Source organism: Sciurus carolinensis, chromosome 7 (genome assembly GCF_902686445.1).
Source record: "Sciurus carolinensis chromosome 7, mSciCar1.2, whole genome shotgun sequence".
Taxonomy (NCBI): Eukaryota; Metazoa; Chordata; class Mammalia; order Rodentia; family Sciuridae; genus Sciurus; species Sciurus carolinensis.
In genome coordinates this window covers 89762204-89790166 of record NC_062219.1, presented here as the reverse complement: position 1 = coordinate 89790166, position 27963 = coordinate 89762204, and the positions used below count along the sequence as shown (strand labels likewise).

Here is a 27963-nt window from a genome sequence, read left to right as displayed (position 1 = left end):
TTAGTTGACGTTAAAAGAACATTTTTAAGTGACTTCAGGTTTAAAATGTTCATTGTCTATTATCAGAATTTATTCTAAAACTAACAACAAAAACCAAACCAGAAAAAAAAAGAAAAAAGAAAAGACCTGTGCTTTTTAAATTATTTAGGTGTTCCCACATCTTTTTCCTGATTGTAAAACCAAATATTGCTGCATTTCCTCTGCAATTAATTCTAAATTATCTTTTTGGTTCTATACTAGTATGATCCTTTGTAAAGAGTATCTTTACTTCAGCTTCCTTCAGGCAAAAGAAGAATTAAAACACCTTAAACTCCCTGGGTTCATGTACAGTGATGTTCCTCTACTGGCATCCTCAGTACCTTACTTCAGCATGGAAGAAGAGGATGGTTCTGAAGATGGAGTACATCTCATTGTCTGTGTACATGGTTTAGATGGTATGTGACATCTATTGATGTAACCCTTAGCAACTCACTATTTTTTATCCTAAATAGATCTCATTTAGTTTTCTTTAATCTTTGAACTAAAAAAAAAAGACTTAAATTAATTGAATATTAAATATATCCTAAAACATAAATCTGCTTAATTTTTACTAAGTATAATATTAAATTTTCTTTTGAAGTAAATTTTCCATGGAAAAATAAGTTTGTTTTGTTTTTTCTGTCTTTTCTCTTGTTTGTTTTGTCAGCTGTTACCTCTATAGGCTAGAAAAATCAATATCCCTGTGTGGGTTTGATATTTAAGGCATACATTAAATTGTAAATACCAGGCTTTGGTGCTGTGACTTTCTAAAAACTACTTTGTTTACTCAGCAAGTTTTTTTCTAGATGTAGGAGTGTTAGAAAAGGCCAAATGTTTCTAGACCAAAAGGGTATTACTCTATTATAATGTCATTCTGTAACAACAAACTAGATTTTTAAAAATTGTTCTTTTTAGTTATACGTGACAGTAGAGTCAGTTTTGGCATACTTATAAAAACATGGAGGATATCTTATTCTAATTAGGATCCCAGTCTTGTGTATGTACATGATGTGGAGTTTCACTGTGGTGTATTCAGATATGTACATCAGAATGTTATGTCTGATTCATTCCACTGTTTTTTTCCTGTTTGTATCCCTCTCCCTTCCCTTCATTACCCTCTGTCTAATTCACTGAGCATCTATTCTACCCCCTGCCCCACTTGTTGTGTATTAGCATCCACATACTGGAGAACATTCAACCTTTAGTTTTGGGGGATTGGCTTATTTCCCTTAGCATGAGTCTCCAGATCCATCCATTTACCGGCAAGTGTCATAATTTCATTCTTCTTTATGGCCGAGTAATACTCCATTGTGTATATATACCACATTTTCTTTGTCCTTTCATCTATTGAAAGACATCTATGTTGGTTCCATAGCTTGGCTATTGTGAATTGAACTTCAGTAAACATTGATGTTGCTGTGTCACTGTATTACGCTGATTTTAACCCCTTTGTATATATCCCAAGAAGTGGTATAACTGGGTCAAATGGTGTTTCCATTCCTAGTTTTTTGAGGAATATCCATATTGCTTTCCAGAGTGATTGCTCCAATTTCCAGTCCCACCAGCAATGGGTACATGCACCCTTTCCCCCACATCCTTGCCAACATTATTGTTATTTGCATTCTTTTTTTTATATATATTTTTTTAGATGTCAATGGATTTTTTTTTTTAATTTTATTTATTTTTTATATGTGTTGCTGAATTGAACCCAGGGCCTTACACATGCCAGGCAAGTGCTCTACCACTGAGCCTCCAGCCATTCTGACTGGAGTGAAGTGAAATCTCAGTATAGTTTTAATTTGCATTTCTCCAATTGCTCTAGGGTATTGCACATTTTTTCATATATTTGTTGACCATTCATATTTCTTCTTTTGAGAAGTATCTGCTTAGTTCCTTTGCCCATTTATTGATTGGGTCATTTGGGTTTTTTGGTGTTAAGGTTTAGAGTTCCTTGTATATCCTGGAAGTGAACACCCTATCTGAGGTGCAGGTGACAAAGATTTTCTACCATTTTACAGGCTCTCTCTTCACATTTTGTTTATTTCCTTTGCTGTGAAGAAGCTTTTTAGTTTGATACCATCCCATTTATTGATTCTTTTATTTTACTTCCTGTGCTTTAAGAATCTTATTGAGGAAGTTGGTTCCTAAGCTGACATGTTGAAAGAAGCTATCTTTTCTCCAGTGTAGTTTTTGGTGCCTTTGCCTAGTATGAGATAGCTATTTATATTATATCTCTGTATCTTCTATGCTGTTCCATTGGTCTTCATGTTTGCTTTTGTGCCAATACTATACTTTTTTTTTTTTTTTCCACTAAAACTCTGTAGTATAATTTAAGGTCTGGTATTGTGATGAGTCCTGCTTCACTTTTCTTGCTAAGGATTGCTTTGGCTATTATGGGCCTCTTATTTTTCCAAATGAATTTCATGAATGCTTTTTATATTTGCATGAAGAACATCATTGGAATTTTAATAGGAATTTCTTTAAATCTTATAGCACTTTTGGTAGGATGGTCATTTTGACAATAAATTCTGCCTATCCAAGACATGGGAGATTTTCCCATCTTCTGAGGTCTTCTTCAATTTCTTTTTTTAGTATTTTGTAGTTTTCATTGTAGAGGTCTTTCACCTCTTGTTAGATTTATTTCTAATTTTTTTTTCAGGCTTTGTGAATGGGATAGTTTTCTAATTTCTCTTTCCACTGATTTATCATTGGTGAATAAGAACCCAAATGATTAATGGGTATTAGTTTTATATTCCTGCTACTTTGCTAAAATTCATTTATGAGTTCTAAAAGTTTTCTGGTAGAGTTTTTTTGGGTCTTCTAAATATAGGATCATATTGGCAAATAAGGGTAGACAGACTAGATTTTATGGAATATAAAAATACTAAAAAAAGGTTTTGCTACTAAATTCTAAAATAAAATTGGAGATTTTTCCTTTAAACAAATAGACTCAGAAGAAGTTAAATACCTTCAATACTAACCTTTCCTCCCCCTCCCCAATGAATAAAATTTTCAAAGAAGTATTTTATGAATAAAATGAATAAAAGTATTTTATGAATAAAATTTTCAAAAACTTCTTGATCCAACAGAATCTGTAATGAATTCTTTGAAATTTTCAAGAAAGAGATTATTATCCCTAAGTTACATATATAATTCTGGAATAAAAGAAAATAAGATGGAATGCAGCACGTTCCTCAACGTCACCTAACCTTTTTACTAGATCTGGTAACAATACTACATCAACAACTCCCAAAAAGAGAACAGTCTGACATGAATGTACTTTAAGAAACTCTAACAAATAGAATCAATATTACATAAATTACCATAACAATTTAATTCCCAGAACGTGAAGATAACTAGATATAAAGAAACATTAATTAGATGTACATCAGCAAGTCAAGTAAGAAACCATTGATAAGATTCAACATCCATTCCCAATTATGACACTATGCACCAAACTTTAAATCTTAACTAGAACTAGTCTAGTTCATTAATATTATCAAGCATATATATTTCCAGGCCATGTACAAATTATACTTAATAGTTAAACACTAGCAGTGTTCCTTTTAAATCAGTTATCTTTCAGTGCATTATTCGTGAAATATCTAAAAGATAAATATTAGGTAAAATAGAAATTCAACAATTGATAATGACATGTTTATATTGCTAGTAAACCTAAGAAATCCAAATTTTTAAAGATAATTTCATATTTAATAATTATATCTCTATTGTAAAATGTTTATAAATCTTTCAAGTTGAAAATTATGAAAATAAACTATCCTAGGTATTTTGGTGTGTTTTATTTCTCTTGGTCTATACCAGCACCACTAAAGGAAGTCAATAGATTAAGTCTAAGGCTAAAATGCATTAAACATTTATTAAATGATTACCTAAGGTGGTGATGATAAGAAGTCATTTACAGCCACAGTCACCAGCAATCAACAAAGTGATGTGCTAACAGTTTGGTAAACAACCACACAATTAGGTGAAAAAACATCAGTGTGACCAAAGCTTCCTAAGAAACAAGCTGTTTAAAGACATTGGCTTATGGAAGTCAGTTTTAACATTAAAATTAAAATTGAGATCTCCATTTCAGAACATATTGTATCTTCACAATGGTATAGGCCATAAATTTTATTCAGAAAACTAAAAATTTATGATGTTAATACTATGTACATTTTACTTTATCTGATCCTTGAAATACCATTCTCTATTTTCTAGGTAACAGTGCAGATCTTCGATTGGTTAAAACTTATATTGAACTTGGACTGCCTGGGGAAGAATTGATTTTCTTATGTCTGAGAGAAATCAGGTATAACATGGCAGTGTTTTCAGTGGAAGCAAACATTTTTGTGCCAGTTTCTACGTAAATATTTGCCTACTACAATGTGCTTGTAGTAGAAGTGATTTTTCTGAGTTCTGTGAAATTTAATGTAAATGCATATCCAAAGGAAAGATATGGTTTTAATTTTGACTTATGAGTTCTCTTCATGTATGAAGCATTTCTAGAATTTCATATTGATATACAAATATTTGTTAATTAATCCATTATATGAAATAGACATATCTATTACTAGTAGTGGGCTAAACAAACAACTAATTGAAACAAAAGGTAGTAAGAACATTGAACATTTTTTCCCTAGAAACTTAATCTTTTTGCTCATTTAAATATAATGAATATTACATTCACTAATTTTACTAAAAAGAAAATTAAACTTAACTGTATTTTCAATACCTAAAATAAAAATATGTTTATACTTGGGTAGTTTTATGTGATGATGCATACTTTAATATGAAATGTGTCTGTTTTATTTAGAATGATACTTTTGCTGATTTTGATAGCATGACTGATCGCCTTTTGGATGAGATAATACAATATATTCAGATATATAGTCTAACTGTCTCAAAAATAAGGTAACTTCTATATTTCACCATTTATTTTTATATTTCTATGAGTTACAGAAAACCTAAACATTTTTAATAGTATTATCCTAATCTGAAATGTAGGAAACTGCAACTCAGTATAATTAAAAAGAAAAGAAAAAAACAATTTTAAGAAAAGTCCATATCATGTGATTTCATTTACATATAATATCCACAGGCAAGTCTGTAGAGACAGAAAGTAGATTAGTGGTTGCACATATTTTACCTTGTGCCTTGAAAATACCACTGTTAAAAAAAATTGTCCAATTTATCATGTAAAATAGCTAGAAAAGTCTAAATGTTTCCAACACATAGAAATGTGTTCAAGGAGATGGAAATGCTAATTACCTGATTTGATCATTATACATATATACACTTTTGATTAATCACACTGTATCCCACAAATGTTACAAAAATAAATGTCATTAAATTTTTTTCATAATTTTTTTCATGAACTGTCCAACTTCAAATTGTAGACCAGAGGGTAACACAAATCAGTCTATACTTTTTCCTAATTTATCCTTTTATAAGTAAGTTTCATTATTTTGTTTGTAATCATGACAAATAATTTGTGTGTTTGCCTCAGGAGGCAAATTTATTTTCTAATCATTATTTTTAACTGTATTTCTACAGTTGCAAAGCATGATAAGTAAAAATTTTCTGATATCTTATTCTATAAACATTTAAGTTATATAACAATAGGAATCTTCTACATTCTTACTTTTTTCCTTGAAATGTATGTTACGTTACTTAAAGTATTAAGCTATAATTTTAAAACATATTAGGAACTTTCAAATTCTTGCTATTTTATAATCTATATAAGTATGTCAGCTGTAGTTTTTGTTTCTAAAACTAATACTGTGAAAGAAATATCTTTTTTTTTCTCTCTCTCTTAAAGCTTTATTGGACATTCATTGGGCAATTTAATAATCCGTTCAGTGCTTACAAGGCCAAGGTTTAAATATTACCTCAACAAACTTCATACCTTTCTGTCTCTTTCTGGACCTCATCTTGGTACTCTGTATAATAGCAGCGCTCTTGTTAATACAGGTAAAAAGTTTTATTGTACTGTACAATAAATATGGCATAGGCAGAAAACTTAAATACAAATTTAGTATTTTCTGGTGTTTTCTAGCCAACTTGTCACATACTTGGAATTTCATGAAACAAAAGATGTAGCTAATTTCCTGTTCTGTTATATATCTGAAGTATGTTAACAAAAGTAATTTCAGAAAATAAATATACTATATTGAGATGGCATTTGTCAATAATCACGAGTATTTTTTTCTGTTTTCATTAAATTCTACATATTTCAGCAAATGTTTGTCTTATAAATAAGCTATTCTGTTATTAGTTGAACAGATAAATATATTAATATGACATTATAAAAAATTTTATAGAAAATGTTAACTTTATAATTTTGGTTTGGTAACAAGGAGTAAGAAAATAAACTGTGTCAAGAGCAGTGGTTCACACCTATAATCCCAGCCTGTTGGAGTGTAGGCAGAAGGATCACAAATTTGAGGCTACCCTCCACAATTTAGGGAGACCCTGTCTCAAAATAAAAAATAAAAAGTTCTGGGATGTAACTCAGCAGCAGAACACCCCTGGGATAAGTTTCAGTACTGGAAAAAACAAAATAAATTATAAAAAGTTAATCAAAATTTCTAAGAAATTAAAATGAAATTTAATGGTCTTTTTGTAGTTGGTCCTAATTTTTAACTAGTATAAATACTCTCATTGAGAATTACCTTGATTTGCCTGTTAATTTTCATAAAATGGTTCATAGTTGTTTAGTTCATAGTTGTTTAGTAGATTGATTTCTTTTGTGAGAAAAATTGGATTTCATTGCCTGTTTTCATTAATTCCTGAAACCCTTATTTCTGTTTGCTTTTCCACCTTATATTGTCACATCACAGGAGCTTCCTTTGTATTCCATTTCAAACTGGCAATTTCAAAGCACAGCCAGTTGCATACTTGTAGTTTCAAAAACAGAGTGTGAAAAAAACGAAATCCTTAAATAACATAAAATAGAATCTGACATGAATAGGATGTGGTACTTCGAATTCTTCAATAAACTTTTTCCCAGACATACTTACAACTGTCTGATTTAACCAGTTAAAGAGTATTTCCCTTTTTCTTCCCCCATTCCCCTGTGAGAAGCAATGAAGATGGAAGTGAATATTTCACAATCTATAATATTAGTTCCAGATTTATTAAGATTTTATTTAATTTCTATAAAGGGAAGATGCATTTAAATATGTGCTATTGATAATAAAGAAGTACAATTAAATATGAAACATTATATTCAGCTGTCATTAGAAAACATGAACCAATTGTTCACTTTAAAAGTTGGTCCTTTTGTAGTTTAACTTAACTGTTAATTATCAATAGACTAAAAACTTAGTGCTTAGCCATTTGAATCTATTGCTGTGTTTGAAGTTTTTCTCCATCTACTATTTATAATTTAATATATCTAAAGGTAAATTTTCCAAAATTCATTCTTCATATGCTATTATCTGTTTCATTAGTGAATGGAACAGAAATAGCAAACCATCCTTCAACCACCATTAACCCATAGTTAACCTCTGTGTATGTTTATATTTGTTATCACAAAGTAAAAATATTTTGCAAATATATTTTTATTAAGCAACAAAATGTTAATTTGTGGATATTATATTCAAATTAATAACTGGCATATGTTACTGTGTATTTCCCTTTATACTCACATATCTTATATACCCCTCTAGGTCTCTGGTTTATGCAGAAATGGAAAAAATCAGGTTCTCTTTTGCAACTGACTTGTCGAGATCACTCAGACCCTCGCCAAACTTTTTTATATAAGCTTAGTAATAAAGCAGGTAAGTATGTAGTAAGTTTGGAAAATGTGCACATCAGAGTGTTTTCTAAATAAACCTTTAGCAAATAAATTATCAACATGTCTCCCTGGTGATTAAAAAAGTAACATTCTACTGTAATTTCATAATAATGATATAGCAGACTCAAAACTGGAACTAAGCAGTTGGTAAGAATAGTTCTTCCATGTATCACATACTTACATTTATCTTTTATGAGCTCTTCTGTGTAGTTACTTTTAAATTATCTCAAATTTTTGCATTGTTAATTCAATGCCAGTTTGGTTAATCTATATTTTTTTGTCCTAGCCCTCTTGTCCTTCTGGCTGTTTCCCACCCCAATCCTCAACCCTTCTTATAAGCTTTCACATATTTTTGTATCTTCCTGCTTCGGGACTATCAAGCATTTCTAACAATTGTCAGAAACTGAACTATTAATAGTTATTCCTTCTTAAGTTACTCCAACTTTGAATTTGTCTTAATTCTTTCTTACTCATCACCCCCACATCTGCTATGTTGCTGAATTCTAAAACTTTCAGCTTTCTTAGTAGCTGATGGATATTTCTGTTCCTCTTCTTTGCTTCTGCCTTAGTTCAACCATCATCACTTTTACTTAAGATTATTGTTTTAGCCTCCAACCTGTTTACCTACCTCCTATATGTCACCTTTTACCTAATCTCATTTCCTCATTAGATAAAATGAACTTCTAAAAATTAAATCAGAATATTGGTCCTGTTTGAAAATCCTTCCTGGTGCTTTGTAATATTCAGGATGAAGTTAGATTTCATGGATAAAGGCATCATACCCATTATAATCTAGTTCCTGATTCTCTTACTTGCTTTGTATCTTCTTCTTCCCCTACACACCCTTTGTTCTATTCATGTGCATGAATTCACCCATGTGTTTTCCACACCTATCCTCCTCATGTGTTTGCCCATCATTTTTGAACTAATTCTCCTCATCTTGTAAAATTAAACTCAAATACCACCTGCTGTCAAAAGCTTTTCTTGATGCCCTTTCTCAATGTTCCTCGATTCTCAGAGTTCCCCATTATACTTTTATATCCCAAATTTTATGTCTCCAGAACTGACCTCATTATTGAATTCATTTGACTTGTGTTCATCTTCTCTTATATGTCAAACTATTTCTAAAACTGAACATATTGTCTTCTTTTGCTACCTATTTTGTCTTGGTGGGGAGAGGGGTGCTACTAGGGCCTCACACACGTTAAGCAAACACTCTACCTCTGAGTTGAACTTCTAGCCAGCTTGCTCCCCCCACCGCCAATTTCTTTTATAATTTTATTTTGAGACATATTCTCACTAAGTTGCCAAGGGTGTCAAGCTTGCTGTCCTCCTGCCTTAACCTCTCAAGTAACTGGGAGTACAGGCTTGCACCACTGTGCCCAGCTCTTCTGTCCATATTAAAGTGATGTTCTGTCCTCTTAAGTTACTGGTTTGGAACTCCTTGAGGTCATCTTTGATGTATTTGTCTCTAATGTTCCAAGATTGTTCATATTATCTCTGAACTTTCATAGTATTATATGCAATCTTTTTTACCACACTTTTTATAGTTTATCTTATGTCAATAATTTTGTATGTCTTAACCTCCCTTCTTTAAGCAGGATCTTTTGTGACAACTCTTTCTTGCTTCCCACATGCACATTCAGTAATTACTATAATTCTTTTTAGGAGACAATAAGTACATTCTTATTGAATCAATGAATGATCTTTTCAGTATTTCACTATCCAAAGGCAATTTATTCATTATACAGTAAGATATAAATCTAACCCATATGTTCAGTGACTGGGAGTTCCAGTCTGAACTTACTTCAGTTTATAAACTTTAAGCCCTTTCCTTTTAATTGTTTTTATCCTCATTCCTATCACCCATGTCCTACATTGTGCTCTTGAACACTGAATATATTTGTTACAAACATTAGATAGTCTTGGTTATTGAAAACTAGTTTAACTTTTTTAAGATTCTTCCTTATAATGTTGTTCTTAATATGGCAAAGAGATTTGGAAATGATTTGTACAAATATTATCTGTTAATAAAATGAGTGAAAGAGGGCTGGAGTTGTAGCTCAGTGGTAGAGTACTTGCCTAGCACCTGTGAGGCACTGGGTTTGATCCTCAGCACCACATAAAAACAAATAAATAACATAAAGGTATTGTGTCCATCTACAAGTTTAAAAAATATATGTAAAAAAATTAGTGAAAGAAATGTTCTTTTATAGATCAGGTTTTATGATTTCGTTTATAAGAATACAAAGCATAATAAATTACATATAGGACACAAATATATACTTGATTGATAAAATTACAAGATGTTCCTACAAAATCAAATGCAGTGTATAGTTCTCATGTGAGAAAAACTTACTGACAAAAGCTAGAACCATTATGTGGAGCTTTGATGTGTATACTGTTTTTGCTGGCAGATTATGAAAGGCCAAACTATACATAAATGGTCCCTGAGTTCTTTGTATTTATACTATGTTGTACAAAGTAAAATCTGATTAACAGTGAATAATAATAGCAATATAAGATTATCAAAACACTTTAAAAAAACTGTAAAAGTTTGCTATGCAGATACCGTATCATGACCTTTCTCATCTGAACAGATGATTCCATTACCATACTTAACTGTTTATAAAAGTAATAGGAGTAGATCTTTTATACTTGAATAATTTCTTTTTAAATTTTTTTTAAATTCTTTTTAGATATCCAAGACAGCAGAGTGTATTTTGACAGATACATACATGGAATATAACATATGTGAATATATATAAGGATAGGAAACTTATATCTAATTTATTCTACTATCTTTCCCATTCCCATGCCTCCTCCCTTCCCTTTATTCCCATTTGTCAAATCCAATAAACTTCTATTCTTATACTCCCTACCATCCTTTGTGGTGGGTTAAGAGTCCACATCTCAGAGAGAACATCTGGCCTTTGGGTTTTGAGGACTAGTTTATTTCACTTAGCATGATATTCTCCCATTCTATCTATTTACTGGCAAATGCCATAATTTCATTCTTTCTTATTGCTTAATAATATTCCATTGTATGTATGTACCACATTTTCTTTATCCATCGACTCTAGGGCACCTAGGTTGCTTCCACAGCATTGCTACTGTGAATTGAGCTGCTATAAACATTGATGTGACTGTGTTGCTATAGTATGCTGATGTTAAGTCCTTTGGGTATAGGCTACGGAGTGGGATAGCTGGGTCAAATGGTGGTTCCGTTCCAAGTTTTCTGAGGAATCTCCATACTGCTTTCCAGAATGGTTGTGCCAATTTCCCATCACTCCAGCAATGTATAAGTGAACCTTTTTCCCCACATCCTCATCAACATTTATCATTACTGGTATTCTTGATAATTGCCCTTCTGACTGGAGTGAGATGTAATCTCAGTGTAGTTTTAATTTGCATTTCTCTAATTGCTAGAGATATTGAACATTTTTTCATATTTTTTGACCATTCATATTTCTTCTTTGAAGTGTTTGTTCAATTCCTTTGGCCATTTACTGATTGAGTTATTTGGGGGTTTTTGATGTTAAGTTTTTTGAGTTCTTTGTATATCATTGAGACTAATTATCTTACTGAGGTGCAGTTGCTAAAGATTTTCTCCCATTCTGTAGGCTTTCCATGTTCTTGATTGTTTCCTTTGCGATGAAGAAGCTTTTTAGTTTGATACCATCCCATTTGTTGATTCTTGATTTTACTTACTTTGCTTTTAGAGTCTTATTGATGAGTTGGTTCCTAGGCCAACATCATGGAGAATTGGGCTTATTTTTTCTTCTAGTAAATGCAGGGTCTCTGGTCTAATGCTTATGACCTTTATTAACTTTAAGATGAGTTTTGTGCAGGGGGAGAGATAGGTTCAATTTCATTCTACTACATACAGATTTCCAGTTTTCCCAGCATCGTTTATTGAAAAGGCTCCCTTTTCTCCATTGTGTGTTTATGGCACCTTTGTCTGGTATGAGATAGCTGTATTATGTGGGTATGAACAATGTGTATTCCATTGGTCTTCATGTCTGTTTTAGTGCCAATACCATGCCATTTTTGTTTCTAAAGCTCTGTAGTATAAGTCAAAGTCTGGTATTGTGATGCATTCTGCTTCACTTCTCTTGTTGAGGATTGCTTTGGCTATTCTGGGCTTCTTGTTTTTCCAAATGAATTACCTGACTACTTTTTCTATTTCCGTTAAGAACACCATCAGAACCTTGATAGGAATTGCATTAAATCTCTATAACACTTTTGATAGTATGTCCATTTTGACAATATTCATTCTGCCTATCCAAGAACATGGGATATCTTTCCATCTTCTAAGGTCTTTAATTTCTTTTTAGTATTCTGTAGTTTTCATTGTAGAGATTTTTCACCTCTTTTGATAGATTGATTCCCAAGTATTTTTTTGTTTTGTTTTGTTTTGTTTTTGAGGCTATTGTGAATGGGATAGCTTTCCTAATTTCTCTTTCAGTTGATTGATCACAGATGTATAGGAACACAGTTAATTTATGGGTGTTAATTTTATATCCTGCTACTTTGCTGAATTCATTTATGAGTTCTAGAAATTTTCTGGTGGAGGTTTTTTTTGGGTCTTCTAAATATAGAATCATGTCATCAGCAAATAGGGATAGTTTGAATTATTCCTTTCCTTTTTGTTTTCCTTTAATTTCTTCCTTCTAATTGCTATAGCTAGAGTTTCAAGGACTATGTAGAATAGAAGTGGTGAAAGAGGGCACCCCTGTTTTCTTCCAGTCTTTAGAGGGAATGCTTTCAATTTTTCTCCATTTAGAATGATGTTGGCCTTGGGTTTAGAATATATAACTTTTACAATGTTGAGATATGTTTCTGCTATCCCTAGTTTTTCTAGTGTTTTGAGCATGAATGGATGCTGACTTTTCTCAAATGCTTTTTCTGCATCCATTGAGATAATCATGTGATTCTTGTCTTTAAGTCTATTGATGTGATGAATTAACATTTATTTCTGTATGTTGAAGCAGCCTTGCATCCCTGGAATGAACCAACCCCACTTGATCATGGCACACACTACCTTCTTAATATGTTTTTGTGTGCTATTTGATAGTATTTTATTTGTATTTGAATAATTTCCTTTTTTTGTTTGTTTGTTTTTTTTTCTTTTGTTTTGTTTTAGTTGTTGGACACAGTACCTTTATTTTTATGTGGTGCTGAGAATCTAGCCCAGTGCCTTACACATGAGAGGCAGGCACTCCACCACTGATCTAAAACCCCAACCCCTTGAATTATTTAAGAATTAGTTTAAGTTTTTAATTTATTACTTGCCTTATAATACAGATAAGATTTACCTCCCCACTGGTTGTAGTAACCTAAGACTGGTTAAGAGGCAGAGTCGCACATCACACATAGGTATTAGTTACAGCTCAAACACTGATGAGGTTACTTAATCTGAATAAAGTTGAGTTTCCCCATTGGTAAATAGGAATAAAAGTACCACCTCACAAGATTATTGAAAGGATTAAATAAGATAATACATGTTGAAGTGATTAGCATCCTGTAGAATATGAAACTCAGTAAATGTTAGATAATTAAAATAGCTCTAAATAAAGAGGTGCCAGAGTTAACACTAATGCTTTGGGTCATGGAAATTGACTTTAACATTAACAGTATATATCTATTATAGGAAATATTTTTAGCAAAAACCCTGAAGAGTCAGCTCATCTAAATATTACTGGCTACCAAAAAAATTAATTTTTTACCTTTATTTTATTTATTTATTTTTTTATATGGTGTTTGGGGATTGAACCCAGTGCCTCATACATGCTAGGCAAGCACTCTACAACCAAGCTACTATTCCAGCTCCTGCCTACAAAATTTTTTAAATGACTTTTTTAAATTGTTTTTATACTTTAAGAATTCTACTTGCACTCAGATATGAGTTATTAGTATATACATAAACTGAATTGATATCCCCATTGGAAAATCACAGTAAAGAATTCTATGTTCCATAGTCATAAATAATTAATTAGTTAATACTATAATGTAGTTAAAATTGAACCAGAGTGATGGCAAGCACCTATATTCCAAGCTATTTTGAGGCTTACGCAGGAGGATTACTGGAGCCCAAAAATTAAACCATGGTAACATAGTGAGACCCCATCTTAAAAAAAAATTAAAAAAAAAAAAGGTGGGGCTGGGGTTGTGGCTCAGTGCTAGAGTGCTTGCCTCTCAAGTGTGGGGCACTGTGTTCAATCCTCCTCACTACATAAATAAATAAAGAAATTGTGTCCATCTATAACTAAAATTAAAAAGATCTTTAAAATGTTTAAAAAAATGTGTGTGTGTGTGTGTGTGTGTGCGTGTGTGTGTATGAAAACTAATATCTAACCACATGTAGCACTTACCTGTTCTAGGTACCAGTTATACATATTACCTTATTTAACCCTCATGAGGTAGGAATATTATCATTTCCATTTTGCAGATAAGGACATTAAAAAACAGAGGTTAAGTGACATAAAGCTAGTATACTGTCTTGTCTGATAAGCTGGTGATGTGTCCCTTCAGGAACTATAGATGCTGTTGCTAATTGCAATTTTAAATATCTACAAATATTAATTTAAAAATTATAATATTGTTGGAGGAATTCAAGCATGTCTTTAAACTTTATTTTCTTTTTGTTGTTACTGTTGTCTAGTATGTTATAATAAATGAATAGTTAATTTCTAGGAAGTTGCTATAACTAAAGAGCAACTACAAAATAGAAATACATAGACATCAAAAACATAAATAAAACAGCAAAGGAAGAGGACACTTAACTAATTTACTAATAATCTCTTTTCAGGTGTTTTAAAGCAAAATGATCATTTCTCTTTCATATTTTATTCTGCTAAAGTTACCTTTAGATTCCCTAATCTGATTATTGCTCCAATTTCTTCTGAACAGATAATTTCTATGCTCCTGGAAAACTTAAAATTCCCTGTCTAAATAAATAGGCTTTTTATCTTCTTCTCTTTTTTCTTTAAAGAAAATCTCCCCTGTGAGTCTTCCTTTTGAAGCAGTCTTTTCCTCTGCAGCAGATCAGTAGTTAATACCTTTTCTTTATTGAAATATATTCATTATTTTTAAATGAAGAAAGCAATTTAAAAACCTAAAAATATATGATTTCTAAACAATTGAAATACTCTTTTATAAAAATCAAATATTACATGATCTTACCATTTTTGTTTTGTGAACACAATAGATCTGGTACAGGGTTACAGAAAAGGTACTCTTAAAAAAGGAAATTATCTTTTCTGATTAAGGCAGTGTAATTATAAGCATTAATTAAATTTTACAGCAGTATTTGACCAAAAAAACCAATGACATTCTACAAATTGATGATAAAATATGATTTGCACAATATAACTGGCATACTAGCATCTCGCATTGAATATCAAGGGAAAGAAGAAAATAAAGGGTCTAGCATGATGAGGAAAATAAAATATATAGATTTGGTGGCAACAGTGTTGAAATAGGCAAGATTCATCTTACTAGAACAAAGAGAAAGGTCATGGACACTCTAAACATTGCCTAATTAAGGCTCAAAAATAGCTAAATAAGAATATATTCATTGTTAAAATTTCAAAAGCAAAAATATCCTTATTTTAAGATCTTCCTAAAGGCTTCTACTCAGAATCGCCTTACTAGCTGTTGAATTCTGACAAAGTGTAGTAATTAAGGAATTCTTTTACTGTGCTACTATGGCATAAGATAATTTTTTTCCCAAAACTATTAGAGTTGTTTGATAATAGGTATCATTTTTTTAATTTATTAAAAAAAAACATTTTGTTTTTGAAAATGCACGAAAGAATCCACAACCACTAACATTGTTTTGGGAAAATTGCTTTAAATCTTACTAGATAAGTGGCCAAAGGTATCAGGAGACTAAAAATGAAGATAAAAGGGTTGCCATTAAGGTGTTCATACATAATTGTGTTATTATATAGTCCAGGGAAATACTGAATATTTACTTTAATCTCTCAAAATTTTTTAAAGTAACTAAAATACTTAGAAAGTTTTCAAGTTAACAACATTACCCTATGTAAATTTATAATTACACAAATGTTATGCCTTGACTCCATGTACAAATAGAGAAACAACATGTATCCCATTTGTTTACAATAAAAAAAATTATCTCATTCTATAGTGAGGGAAATCTTGTCACAATCTTCCAAGTTAAAGGTGACTTTTCAACAAAGCGCTGGCTACTTCAGGGGCTAAGTGAAGTACTAATCCACAGGCTGTTGACCAGGAATCAAGGTGTAGAGGTAGAGAAGAGGAACCTAGAATATCTTTACTATCTTTATTAGCTGGGCTTCAACTCAAAATACTTCCATAATTCCTACCAGTTTTGTAACTCTGCAACTGTCATGGTTCACTAGAGTTTCTGCTCTACTTTACCCAACTGCCAGACAAGAAACTGAAACCATTGATAATAGACATCCTAATTGGCCCGAGATGAAATCTTAGGGTGGTTTTGGTTTGCATTTCTCTTACTACTAGCGATGTTGAACACTTTTTCATATAGCCGTTGATTGCTTATAAATCTGTGAAGTGTCTGCTCATTTCCTTAGCCCATTTATTAATTGGGTTATTTATATTCTTGGTGTAAAGCTTTTTGAGTTCTTTATAGATTCTGGAGATTAGTGCTGTATCTGAAGTGTGTGTGGCAAAGATTTTCTCCCACTTGGTAGGCTCTCTCTTCACACTGCTGATAATTTCCTTTGCTGAGAAAAAGCTTTTTAGTTTGAATCTATCCCAATTATTGACTCCTGCTTTTGTTTCCATTTTGAGTTGAGTTTTGTGCAGGGTGAGATATAGTTTAGTGGGGTTGCAGATTGGTACAGCCACTCTGGAAAGCAATATGGAGATTCCTTAGAAAATTTGGAATGGAACTACCATTTGACCCAGCTATCCCACTCCTTGGCCTATACCCAAAAGGACTTAAAATCAGCATACTACAGTAACACAGCTATGTCAATGTTTATAGCAACTCAATTCACAATAGCTAGATTGTGGAACCAACTTAGCTGCCCTTCGGTAGATGAATGGATAAAGAAACTGTGGTATATATAAAACAGTGGAATATTATTCAGCCATAAGAAGAATGAAATTATGGCGTTTGCAGATCAATGGATGGAGTTGGAGAATATCATGCTAAGTGAAATAAGCCAATCCCAAAAAACCAGAGACTAAATTATTTCTCTTATAAGTGGATGATGATACATAACAGTGGTGGGAGGGAGGCAAGAATGAAGGAAGGTTGAATTGTATAAGGGAAAATGAAGGAGTGGGGAAGGGGGTGGTAGGAAGGAAAAATAATAGAATGAGACAAACATCATTACCCTATGTACATGTATGATTACGCAAATGGTGTGACTCTACTTCATGTATAACCAGAGAGACGATAGTTGTACCCCATTTGTGTCCAATAAATCAAAAATTTTTTAAAATAAACAAAAAACAAAATAAGAAAATATTCACATAAAAAAAGATCCTTATCCATAATATTGAACTCCATCAATCCAATTAAATTTAATTCAATATTATTCAAGTGGTTTGCCTAAAATAACATTTCTCAAAGCAATGATCAAACAAATTTTGGTTAAAGAAAGTTGAATAGATGTCTTTACCATGAACCTTCTGAGAAACCAGTTTTCTGGTGTCATGGAATATTTTCCAAATTAATCTGACAAAAGATGTAAGATACAGAGATGCTAAGAATATGGTTCTCTTGGGTCTGGGTCCTGAGGCTTGTCATTCTCATGAAGCCTGGTGTATGCCATTCTCTTTCTGTTTATGCCACACTCTGACTTTTTGCAATGATGTCTCTTTTTGTTTTTAAGATAGCTTAGTGACTATCATCTGAAAGCAGAATATCTTAATTAAGAAAATCATGCATGTATGTATTGACTGAATTCTGCAAATTTGTTTACATGAGCAATGGTCACTTGTACTGAAACAGAAGTGCCACTGTAACAGAAGTGATACATGATTGTCAGTTGCAAAAAAAAAAAAAAATTAAGCAAAGCATTTTAAAAGAAAAAATGAATTTTATGCAATTTGATTAAACTGGGAAGAAGCAGCTAGATTCTCTGCTATACCTACAGAAATGATTACAATTTATAGAAACAAAAGCCAGGGTCCGGGGTCCGTTGGCATATGCCTGTAATCTCAGAGGTTCAGAAGGATTGCAAGTTTAAAGCCAACCTCAGGTTGGGCATGGTGGCTCACACTGGTAATCCCAGCTGCTCGGGAACTGGAGACAGAAGGATCGTAAGTTCAAAACCAGTGTCAGCAACTTAGCAAGGCCCTAAGCAACCTAGTGAGACCCTATCTCTAAATAAAATACAAAAAAGTACTGGGGATGTGACCCGTTGTTGATCCCCCCTGGGTTCACTCCCCAGTACCAACCAAAAAAAAAAAAAAAAAAGCCAGCCTCAGTGACTTGGGGAGGCCCTGAGACCCTGTCTCAAAATAAAAAGGGCCAGGGATGTGTGTTTTAGTGTTTAAGCAGCCCTGGGTTCGATCCTTGGTACAAAATCAAAAACAAAACAAAACAAAAACCCAAGTGATATGCTTATGTAGAGTTAGCTAGGCTATTGTAGTCAGAAAAATATCCCTCAGCTTTCTTGGTCCCTCAGCTTTCTTGGTCATGCAAACAAGTGGGTAGTTTTTTTGTCAGCATAAGGAAGTTCAAGAACTCTCTTTTTCAACCTGACTGTGAAAGTGGAAAGAAAAAGACATCATACAGATGAAGCAAGCAAAATTGATAACTACTGTTAGATGCAGAGGAATTAGAAATTAAAGCTGATTGATATGTATTTTACTAGAATGATTATGATAGACATAAAAATAAAGTCAAGATGACAAGCAATATTTACAAATAGAATTTGGTGTTAAGAATAGAGAAAGACCCCTAGATTCAGAATCCACAGTAGTTCCCACAATTGGCCTGTCTCTAAGAATCTAAATTTCACTGGGCATAAAGTACCAAAGTTTTACTCTGGAACATTCCAGAATAAAGTTCCATACACTACACAACCCAATTCTAATGTATTGCCATTATTGATTTGTATCTTATTTAATAGTCACATAAAATTTTATTTACCAGTCCAAGCTAAATAGCAAAATGAGAATATTCCTGGTACTAAAGAGGTCAAGAATATGGTTTTAGCATCTAATGAATTGACCAGCAAAGTAACCCAAAGTCCTAAGCTCTGAATTCACCTAGTTTATTCAAAAAAAAAAAAAGAAAGAAAGAAAAATAAGAGGGATCTGATGGAAGTCTGTGGATGAATCATGAAACCTATTGTTGAAACGAAAGCATATGCTCTCCTGATACAGTAAATAACAAAATACAATGGGGCTGGGGAGATAGCTCAGTCGGTAGAGTGCTTGCCTTGTAAGCACAAGGCCCTGGGTTCGATCCCCAGCACCCCCAAAAAAATAAAATAAAATAAAAAATATGAATAATAATAGACATGTCGTAAATAGTGATGATCTTTTTTTTTTTTTTTTTGCGGTGCTGGGGATTGAAATATAGTGATGATCTTAATAGAAATGATCTTAAGTAGGGTGTTTAATTTGTTTTTATGGAAGAAGGTAATTTTGTTTCTTTGGAAATGACCCTAAATATTAAAGAATACCTCCTGGAAGATCAGAATGTCATAATATACTTCCTGTAGAACTTTAGTCCCCGTGTCTTAATTTCTGCCCTATCACCTCATTACAGTTCTTGCTTTCAGTACAAACACATTTTTCTCCTCTCACACAAAGACTGTAAACAATGAAGCTTGCTTTCTGTAGATAAAATACAGAAATTTGAAGAAAAGACCTATAAGGTATTTAAAAAATGATAAACTTAGTACTATTGAGAAAATAAATTTAATTTTGGCTATTTAATGTGGTACTGAAAAGTTCTTTTAAATCTGGTTAATTATTGCATTGTAATTATTTGTTTTTTACTCCTAGGACTTCATTATTTCAAAAATGTTGTGTTGGTGGGATCCTTACAAGATCGCTATGTTCCTTATCATTCTGCCCGAATTGAAATGTGTAAAACAGCTTTAAAGGACAAACAGTCAGGTAATAAAGTTAATTTAAAGTATTTCTCAAGAATTTGTATCTATGAATGAACTTTTCCCCCCACATTTTTCAGATAATCACTTTTTCTTACCCTCCTCTTTCCTTTTGCTTCATTTTCCATCTGCTGCTCTTAATAGGTATTCTTCCTCCATTTTTCTTCATTTCCTTCTCTCCTCACATGTGAACCATCTTTACCAGTGATACAGGTTTTTCAAGTAATTTATAAATGCTTCTCCATTTTGCTATCTCAAAAATAATCCATACTTTTGGAACCACCATTTGACCCAGCTATCCCACTCCTTGGCCTATAACCAAAGGACTTAAAATCAGCATACTACAGAGATACAGTCACAACAAGGTTCATAGCCACTCAAATCACAATAGCCAGATTGTGGAACCAACCTAGATATCCTTCAATTGATTAATGGATAAAGAAACTGTGATATATGTGTGTATATATACACACACACACACACACACACACACAATGGAATATTACTCAGCCATAAAAAGTAATAAAATTATGGCATTTGCAGGCAAATGGATGAAATGGAGAATATCATGCTAAGTGAGATAAGCCAATCTCAAAAAACCAAAGGATGAATGATCTCGCTAATAAGCGGATGATGACACATAATGGGGGGTGGGAGGGGGGCAAGAATGGAGGAAGGATAAGAATGTATAGAAGGATAAGAATGGTGGGAGTGGTAGGGGGGAAGAAAAAAAATAATAACAGAATGAAGCAAAAACTATTACCCTAGGTAAATGTATGATTACACAAATGGTATGCCTCTACTTCATGTACAAACAGAGAAACAAGATGTATCCCATTTGTTTACAATAAAAATGAATTAAAAAATAAATAAAATGTTAAGAGTTTTTATCCAGAACTGAAAAAGAAAAAAAGAAAAATAAGACCTCCCAGGATGATTTTCAATGTGGCTAAGTAAAGGGTGCACCTTTTCACTCAATAAACAGTCGTCATCCTTAAAAAAAAAAAAAAAAAAAAAAAAACCATACTTTGATTTCCTTTTCATTATTAGGATTAATGATTGTGGTAATGGTTAAGCTGCATTGTTTTCTGTATCTCATTTTTACTGATAGTGTTGTATGTGTGTGTATGTGTATATTCTTTGGTTGTTTGCAGATAACAGAATAAATTTAAATCATAGCAATTTGGAACTAAAAGAAGACTGGATCCTGTTTGCTTGTTTTATAACTGTGAGGCATAGAGATACCAAGTGACTTATTTAATGTCCCTGTTAGTTTAAAGCAACAACCTATCTCCCTACTTACCAGGTCTCAGCTACCTCCCAGTATTCTCAGGTTTCCTTTATAGAATGAGGCTGACTGCAAACTCTTGATCCTTTGCTATTTCCACATTGTGACAGTTAACAACTCCTGTAGGCAGGAACTCTTATTGTGCATTTGTGATGAGGCAGTACCCAGCAAGGTTCCTGGCCCATACTAGGTACTCCATTCATTTAACAAACATTTATTGTACACTTGTGACATAGGATAATCTTTTTTTTTTTTTAAGCTTCCTTTTTTAGCAAAAGGTAGGTCCACCTAAGGAAAAATTCAGAAGAGATTTAATGTTTAGATGGGTAGATGAAACTGGATAAATGCCCTTTGTTTTAACAGTGAGATTCTGTTGCATTGGGGAAGAACCAGTTGAAGTCATGTTTGGAATTCTTCCTATGTAAATGCTTTAAAAATGGCATGGAACCATGATTCCAACTTGACTCAGTAAAAACTAAGAGAAGTGAAAGTAAAGTTTTTTATGAATTTGTATGATATTAATCTTTCTCTTAAACACCTCTCCCCTCTTTTTGTGACTATACTTCTGTATATTCTTCCTTGTCATTCCTCAGGACTATATCCTACCTTTTTTCTGAAATGTAATATCTACTACTCTAAAATTTAGAACTTCTAAGGAAATGTTAGTATTCACCTATTAGTGATGTGTAGTACATAAGCATAATAAACAATGATTTACCCCTTAGGCAATTTGCACATTTATGTGTTTGTGTATCTGATCTTTATTTGTTTTGCTTAACATGACCTTAGTAAATCCATTTTAAGAATTAGCCAAAAAGAATGAGAGAGGAGCACAATGCACAACTTTTATTCTTCTTTTTTTTTTTTTTTTTTTTCCCTCCTCTTTGGTACCAAAGATTGAACCCAGGTGTGCGTACCAGCCCATTTTGAGACAGGCAGGGTTTGCTGAATTATCAGTGCCTCACTAAGTTGCTGAGGCTGACCTCAAACTTACAGTTCTGCTGACCTAGCCTCCTGTGCTGCTGGGATTGCATTTGTGCATACCACACCCAGCTGGAGCACAGCTGAAGCACAACTCCTTTGTCCTAACTGTAGGAAATTTCTGTTCTTTCTCGAAATAATTTAGAAATGTTAACTGCCATAGAAACATTTTTTAAATACTTGCTGTAAACTAAAGTTTTTTTAATTTGCCTTATGAAAACATTTTACCATGGCTAGCTTATTTTCATAATGGTTTAATGAGTTATAGGTGACTTAATGTTGAAGAAAACCATTTGCTTTTTTATGTTCATTTCTTTGAGTTAAAAATATCAAATTGGCAAACAATATATAATAAATTTGTTATTTTTATGTGACTGGATAAATAATGGGATTACTTGTATTTTCTATAAAATAGTCTCAAAAATGATGGCTAAAGAAAATAAAACCTTTTAAAAGACATTATTCTGCTATAAAAGTTGTCATAGAATTCTTTTTTAATTACTCATGTGACATTTTCCTTTTTTCTCTTTGTTCGATAGGACAGATCTATTCAGAAATGATCCACAACTTGCTTCGCCCAGTTCTACAAAGCAAAGACTGTAATTTGGTTCGATATAATGTTATCAATGCATTACCCAATACAGCTGATTCACTAATTGGGAGAGCTGCACATATAGCTGTTCTTGATTCAGAAATATTTTTAGAGAAATTCTTTCTCGTTGCTGCCCTCAAATATTTTCAGTAGGATAAAAAACATTGTTAGAGACTTTACAGTTACCTCATTCAACAGTGATTCAGATAATGTATTATAGTTAAATATAGATGCTGATAAGTTCTAAGAAATATTTATACCTTTTTATATGGAAGATAATTTATATCATCCATGTGTAGAGCTTTTTAAACATCAACTTTACTTTCTAGATAATGTGGCTGTGCAATATTTTTTAATTTTATCTTTTTACTTTTCTATTACTTTTTCATATATTTTGCTACCTGAATATTTCAGTGAGATTTTAAGCCCATGTGTATGTCTGATTGTTTATTATTGGCTTTTCACAGTCCTTACATCAGACTACATCATATTAGAGTTCATTGTTGCTAGAATAGTATAGGATTTTAAATTTTCTAGTTTTGGGGTATTATTTAGTTAACTATAAATTTTGCTTTTAACATTTTACTGTGTCTAAACTGGAAATAAAATTATGGCTGCTAAAATATATTTTTCAAAATCAACTTCTTCAGTCCTAAAATATACTATACCTTTATCATATGGTCAAACCAGGTAGTTCATACATGACAATATTATAAAAGTTTTCTATAAAGTCATTACTATTGCTATTAAACATATGTCATGCCTATTAAAACATATTTTCTACTGGTAATTTTAACATTATTTCTCATATTGACTTTTATTACTGGAACTTTTCATGTTCATGTTAGCAGCATATAAAGATATTTGAATGTTTGAATGCCCTCTGCCTTGATTTGGTTGGAATTTTGCTAAATTTGGTAATGTTGCTTGAACTTTCTGATTACATTTCTTTATCTTTTTTCATGGACTTCCTCATATGTACATAGTAATTAAATGTTGAAATTTATTAAATACTTTTATGAATTTAGATAATTTTTAAATATTATTAAAAGTTATTGATCTAAAAAGTAATGTAAATAAAATACTTCGTGTTAAAATGGGAAAAATTAACTTTACATGTTTGGTGATCAAATGCAAATGTTTTTTTGATATATGGAGATGTTGAGTCTTTTGACTTTACTAAAGGTGCTGAATAGCATTAAATTCACTATTTTCCTTTCCTGTTTTACTTGTGAAAATAATAATGCACTAAGGGTGGATGGATGGTCTGTTTGCATTCACCAATTATAATGGACAGAAGGTTTTTGTAAGTATTGTATAATTGATGCATGTTTATTTTAGCATCGTGTTATTGCCTCTAGTGTTATTAAATAAATGACTATCTGGAGGAAGAGCTCAAACACTTGTAATTCTTTGGTTATTCTTAGAATTAGAGCTATAATCATGAAGTGCGTAACATTTCAGTCAACAATGACATACACCATAATAGCTGAGGTGGTAGTAGGCTATATCACCTATAGTAAGTACTCTGATATTCATACAACAAAATCGCCTAATGACACATTTCTCAGAATGTATCTACATCATGAAGCAATATGTGGCTGTGCATATCTTTGTTTATAATTAGATATACTAAATTTATTCTGTTGACCAACATTTCATATATACCAAGTAGAATTTTAATTGCTTTTAATAATAATTTACTTTTTTTAAATTACTCAAAATTTTCATAAATTGACTAAGCAAAAATATACCAAGGGCATTATAACTGGAAAATATAAATATATCCATTTCCTACCACATATTTTTGCCACATAATTATCATCTTCATATACCTTGGCCCTCAGTTGGAAACATCAGGCATATTTTAAGTTTAAATATTATCCATGCATATAAAAGAACTCCTTCACAATCATACAAATAGTATTTAGGGGTAAATTACTCTTAGGATCATTGTTGGTTGATTGGTTGTGGTTATTCAATACAGTTTTAAAAATATCAGTGATTATGGTTTAAAAACAACCTTTAGTTTCTCATTTATCAGGAAAAGTCATACTGGCCTCCAAATTCAGATTGTAGGACATGAGGTGAGGTTCTGAAAGAAGGAAAAATGATTATCTGACATGGGCTTAGAAAATGATTTTCATCAAAGTATACCAATGAGGCTTCTCAGTTGCAAACAACAAAAAACAATTATGATTAACTTCAGCAGGAAAAAGAGAATTTATTGGAAGAATAGCAAGTAACTCACAGAATTGATGGAAAGTCTAGAGAACCAGGTTTGGAAAACAGAAAGAAGCCAAAGGAAGCTAGATAACCAAAATCATAGCAAGTTCTAACTTTAAGGAAAGCTGGGATAGTATTTGTACTTTTGGCAGCAATGCCCCTGAAAACTGGATTTCAAATACCTAATTTGAATCACACATTCCATTTTCAAGGCCTAGTGGGACTGTCCTGCTGATCAAGTGTGAAGTTTTGTGCCAATGGCTCTCAAGCATCAAAGACAGCAAGTGTATCTGATCTTTTCAACTTCCAAAGTAGAAAATGGGACCACTTCCAGCAGGACTCATCAAACACACACACACAAAAATTGGGTTTGGTAAGAGCACCAAATATAAAAGCATACCAAACGTCTATGATAGTTCATCTTTTTGTCATCTATGCATTATTCTCCCCACATTTACACATTTAAAATGCTTCTCCTGAAATAATACTGCTGTCCCTCACGTCCAGGATCCTAGTGGTATCCCTTCTGGTTCTCTGATTCTTTAATGATCTTAATAGTTTACAACTCACAGACAGAATTGTGACTTAAACACCAGCTTCATACACAGTAACAATATAAAATGGGGAAAAAAGGAAATTAATTACATAATCATGCATAAGCCACTGAGAAAGAAAACAGATAGAGAAGGGCTTTATAAGTTTTTCTGGTGAAACTCACCCAAGACATTTGTAAAAATAGAATTTGTGGAACTCCATTATAGACCGAATGAATCAGAATTTTCAGGGTAGTATATGAGTAGTAGCATGTTTTATGTCCCAAACTTCTCTGATGAGAAACACCTATGGTAAACAATTCTCTCTCTGGTTATGAGTCTAGGTGGTTATGACTTCTCACCACTGCCACTTATTCCCTATCCTTTTGTGTTCAACCAGCACTTCAGTTGATCAGATTTCTTTATGTAGTGAATGACCCAAGGATCTGTGATATGGGTGGTCTGCCTACATGTAGTTATAATAGTCTTAAATTTTGCAATTCAACCAGATGCTTCAAGATACGATATTATGAGAAGGTATTCTAGGAGATCCCCTGAATTCTAGTCATACTCGTCCCTACTCCTTTTCCCCTGTGGTCATCAGAGCCAGTCACTAGAGCTAGCACCAAAACCACATTCTCTGTCCTCTTTACCTACAGGAATAAGCTAAAAGTAGCTAGGTGGCAATGCCAACTTCCAACTTAGAGAAAAAGTTTTTGTATCCCCCATGGGAGCCTACCTTTAGGTACAAAAATTGCTACACCAACAGAACCTGGAAGCATGGAAATAGATGATGAGCAAAGCTCTGACATTTTATCATGCTTGCAAGCTAATAGGTTAGCCTGCTGTAGTTTCTTGGATGCTAACAGGAGGCTATTGGGTAAAAGACAACTTTATTAGAGCAAAGTAACAGTAAGACATCAGCATATTTGCATCAGTTCCTAGAGCCACAGTTCATAGAGAGCCAGGTTCACCTGTACACATAGCAGATTGCATTACAGGAGAAGAATATAGGACCAAGGACCAAGCAGATTTTGAGAAAGTAGCAAGCAAACCAGTTGCTCATTCTCAGGGAGAGTGGCAATTAAGTGGTAGTAATGCTATGATTGCCTTGGCCTACTTACATGACTAGTTAGAGAAATTACTCAGTATTAGGAGACAAATAAGCCTTGCAGTTCGGCACATTTGGCAGTAATATACTGGGATACTCGGTTCATAGCAAATTATCTCCTCTCCCCACAATGAGAAAGCAAAAGATAAGGTCAGTAATTCAGATATAACAGTGAGGTGTTGATCCCTCTTTCTCTTTGGACTCGTTCTATCGATAGACGAGATATCACAAAGAACTAAACTTATTTGGAGCATATGATTTATTCCAAAGTTAGTATTCTCATATAGTTACAAAACTAAACTTTCAATAGGGCTGTCCATCATTCTATGAGACTAGTTTCTGGATGATGGAATATTTGTTAGGAGTGGTAAGTACTTCAGGCATCATCCTTGCTTTACATCTTAAACAGGAAAATTTGTTTATTGGTTAAAGACAATGTTGTATGGGGTGTTGAATAAATATGAAATATAAGGCATTTTGTAATTTCACAGATGGAATGGCATGTATAAAAGGTAGGTAAGTTAGGGAAAGCAGTCCAAACCCAGCTTTATTTTCTATTCCTTTAAAAAAATGACTACCTTATTCATGATAGAAAGATTCCATTGTAATCAGACCTGTCACCCAAGCTATCTACCTTTTACTTGATCAGAGATCAAGTTGTCCACTTCACTTGGTAAGTAATGGTGCTAACCAGTTCTGGCATGGGAAAGACTGATAAAAATATACATCTCTACATTAGCCACCATGGCCTTGTTAGTGGTCCACTGAGCAAACAGCTGTGGGGGGGAGAAAGGAAGATAATGGATGTCCATAGAGTGGTAGGCAGCTCTTTTGTAATCACCTCCCTTTGTAAATGAGAAAATACAGCAAAAGTGGAATGTCTCTACAAGAAGACTGTCACTTCTATCTTGAGGGATTTTTCTTATTCTTCAGTCCATTCATTCATTGGAAAATCAGCTGCCATGTTGGGAGATGACATTTGGAGAAGCCCATGTATCAAGGAACTCAGAGAAGTCTCCAGTCCTAATGCCCATGCTGATAATCACATGAATGAGCTTGGAAGATAATCCTCCTCTAGTCATACTTTCATATAAGGCTAGGACCCCAGCCAACAACTTGCCTGCAACCTCATGTAAGACCTAGAGTCAGAGGCTCTGAATTTTTGTGTAATTTTTATTAGAAATCAATGAATAAAACAATCATTTCTTCTAATTAAATGCCTGTCTGCAATGGGTGCCTTTTTTTGAGCATTCAGTGGTACTCAAATGTTCTCATGCTTTGGAGACACTTTGAGGAGTCTAATCCCAAAGAACTATGTGAAAAA

General features: G+C 32.8%; 1 protein-coding gene across 1 annotated transcript in view; it reads left to right on the top strand.

Moving 5' to 3' along the window:
• Positions 1 to 24163, top strand: part of Fam135a (family with sequence similarity 135 member A) — a 126848-nt gene extending 102685 nt beyond the window's left edge. Inside the window, 8 exon segments of the mRNA XM_047557828.1 lie at positions 274 to 434; positions 4240 to 4290; positions 4293 to 4330; positions 4835 to 4932; positions 5840 to 5991; positions 7692 to 7802; positions 19802 to 19915; positions 22717 to 24163. Of these exon segments, the coding sequence (XP_047413784.1) occupies positions 274 to 434; positions 4240 to 4290; positions 4293 to 4330; positions 4835 to 4932; positions 5840 to 5991; positions 7692 to 7802; positions 19802 to 19915; positions 22717 to 22922 (931 nt within the window). The 3' untranslated portion in view covers positions 22923 to 24163.
• The last annotated feature ends 3800 nt before the right edge of the window (positions 24164 to 27963 follow it).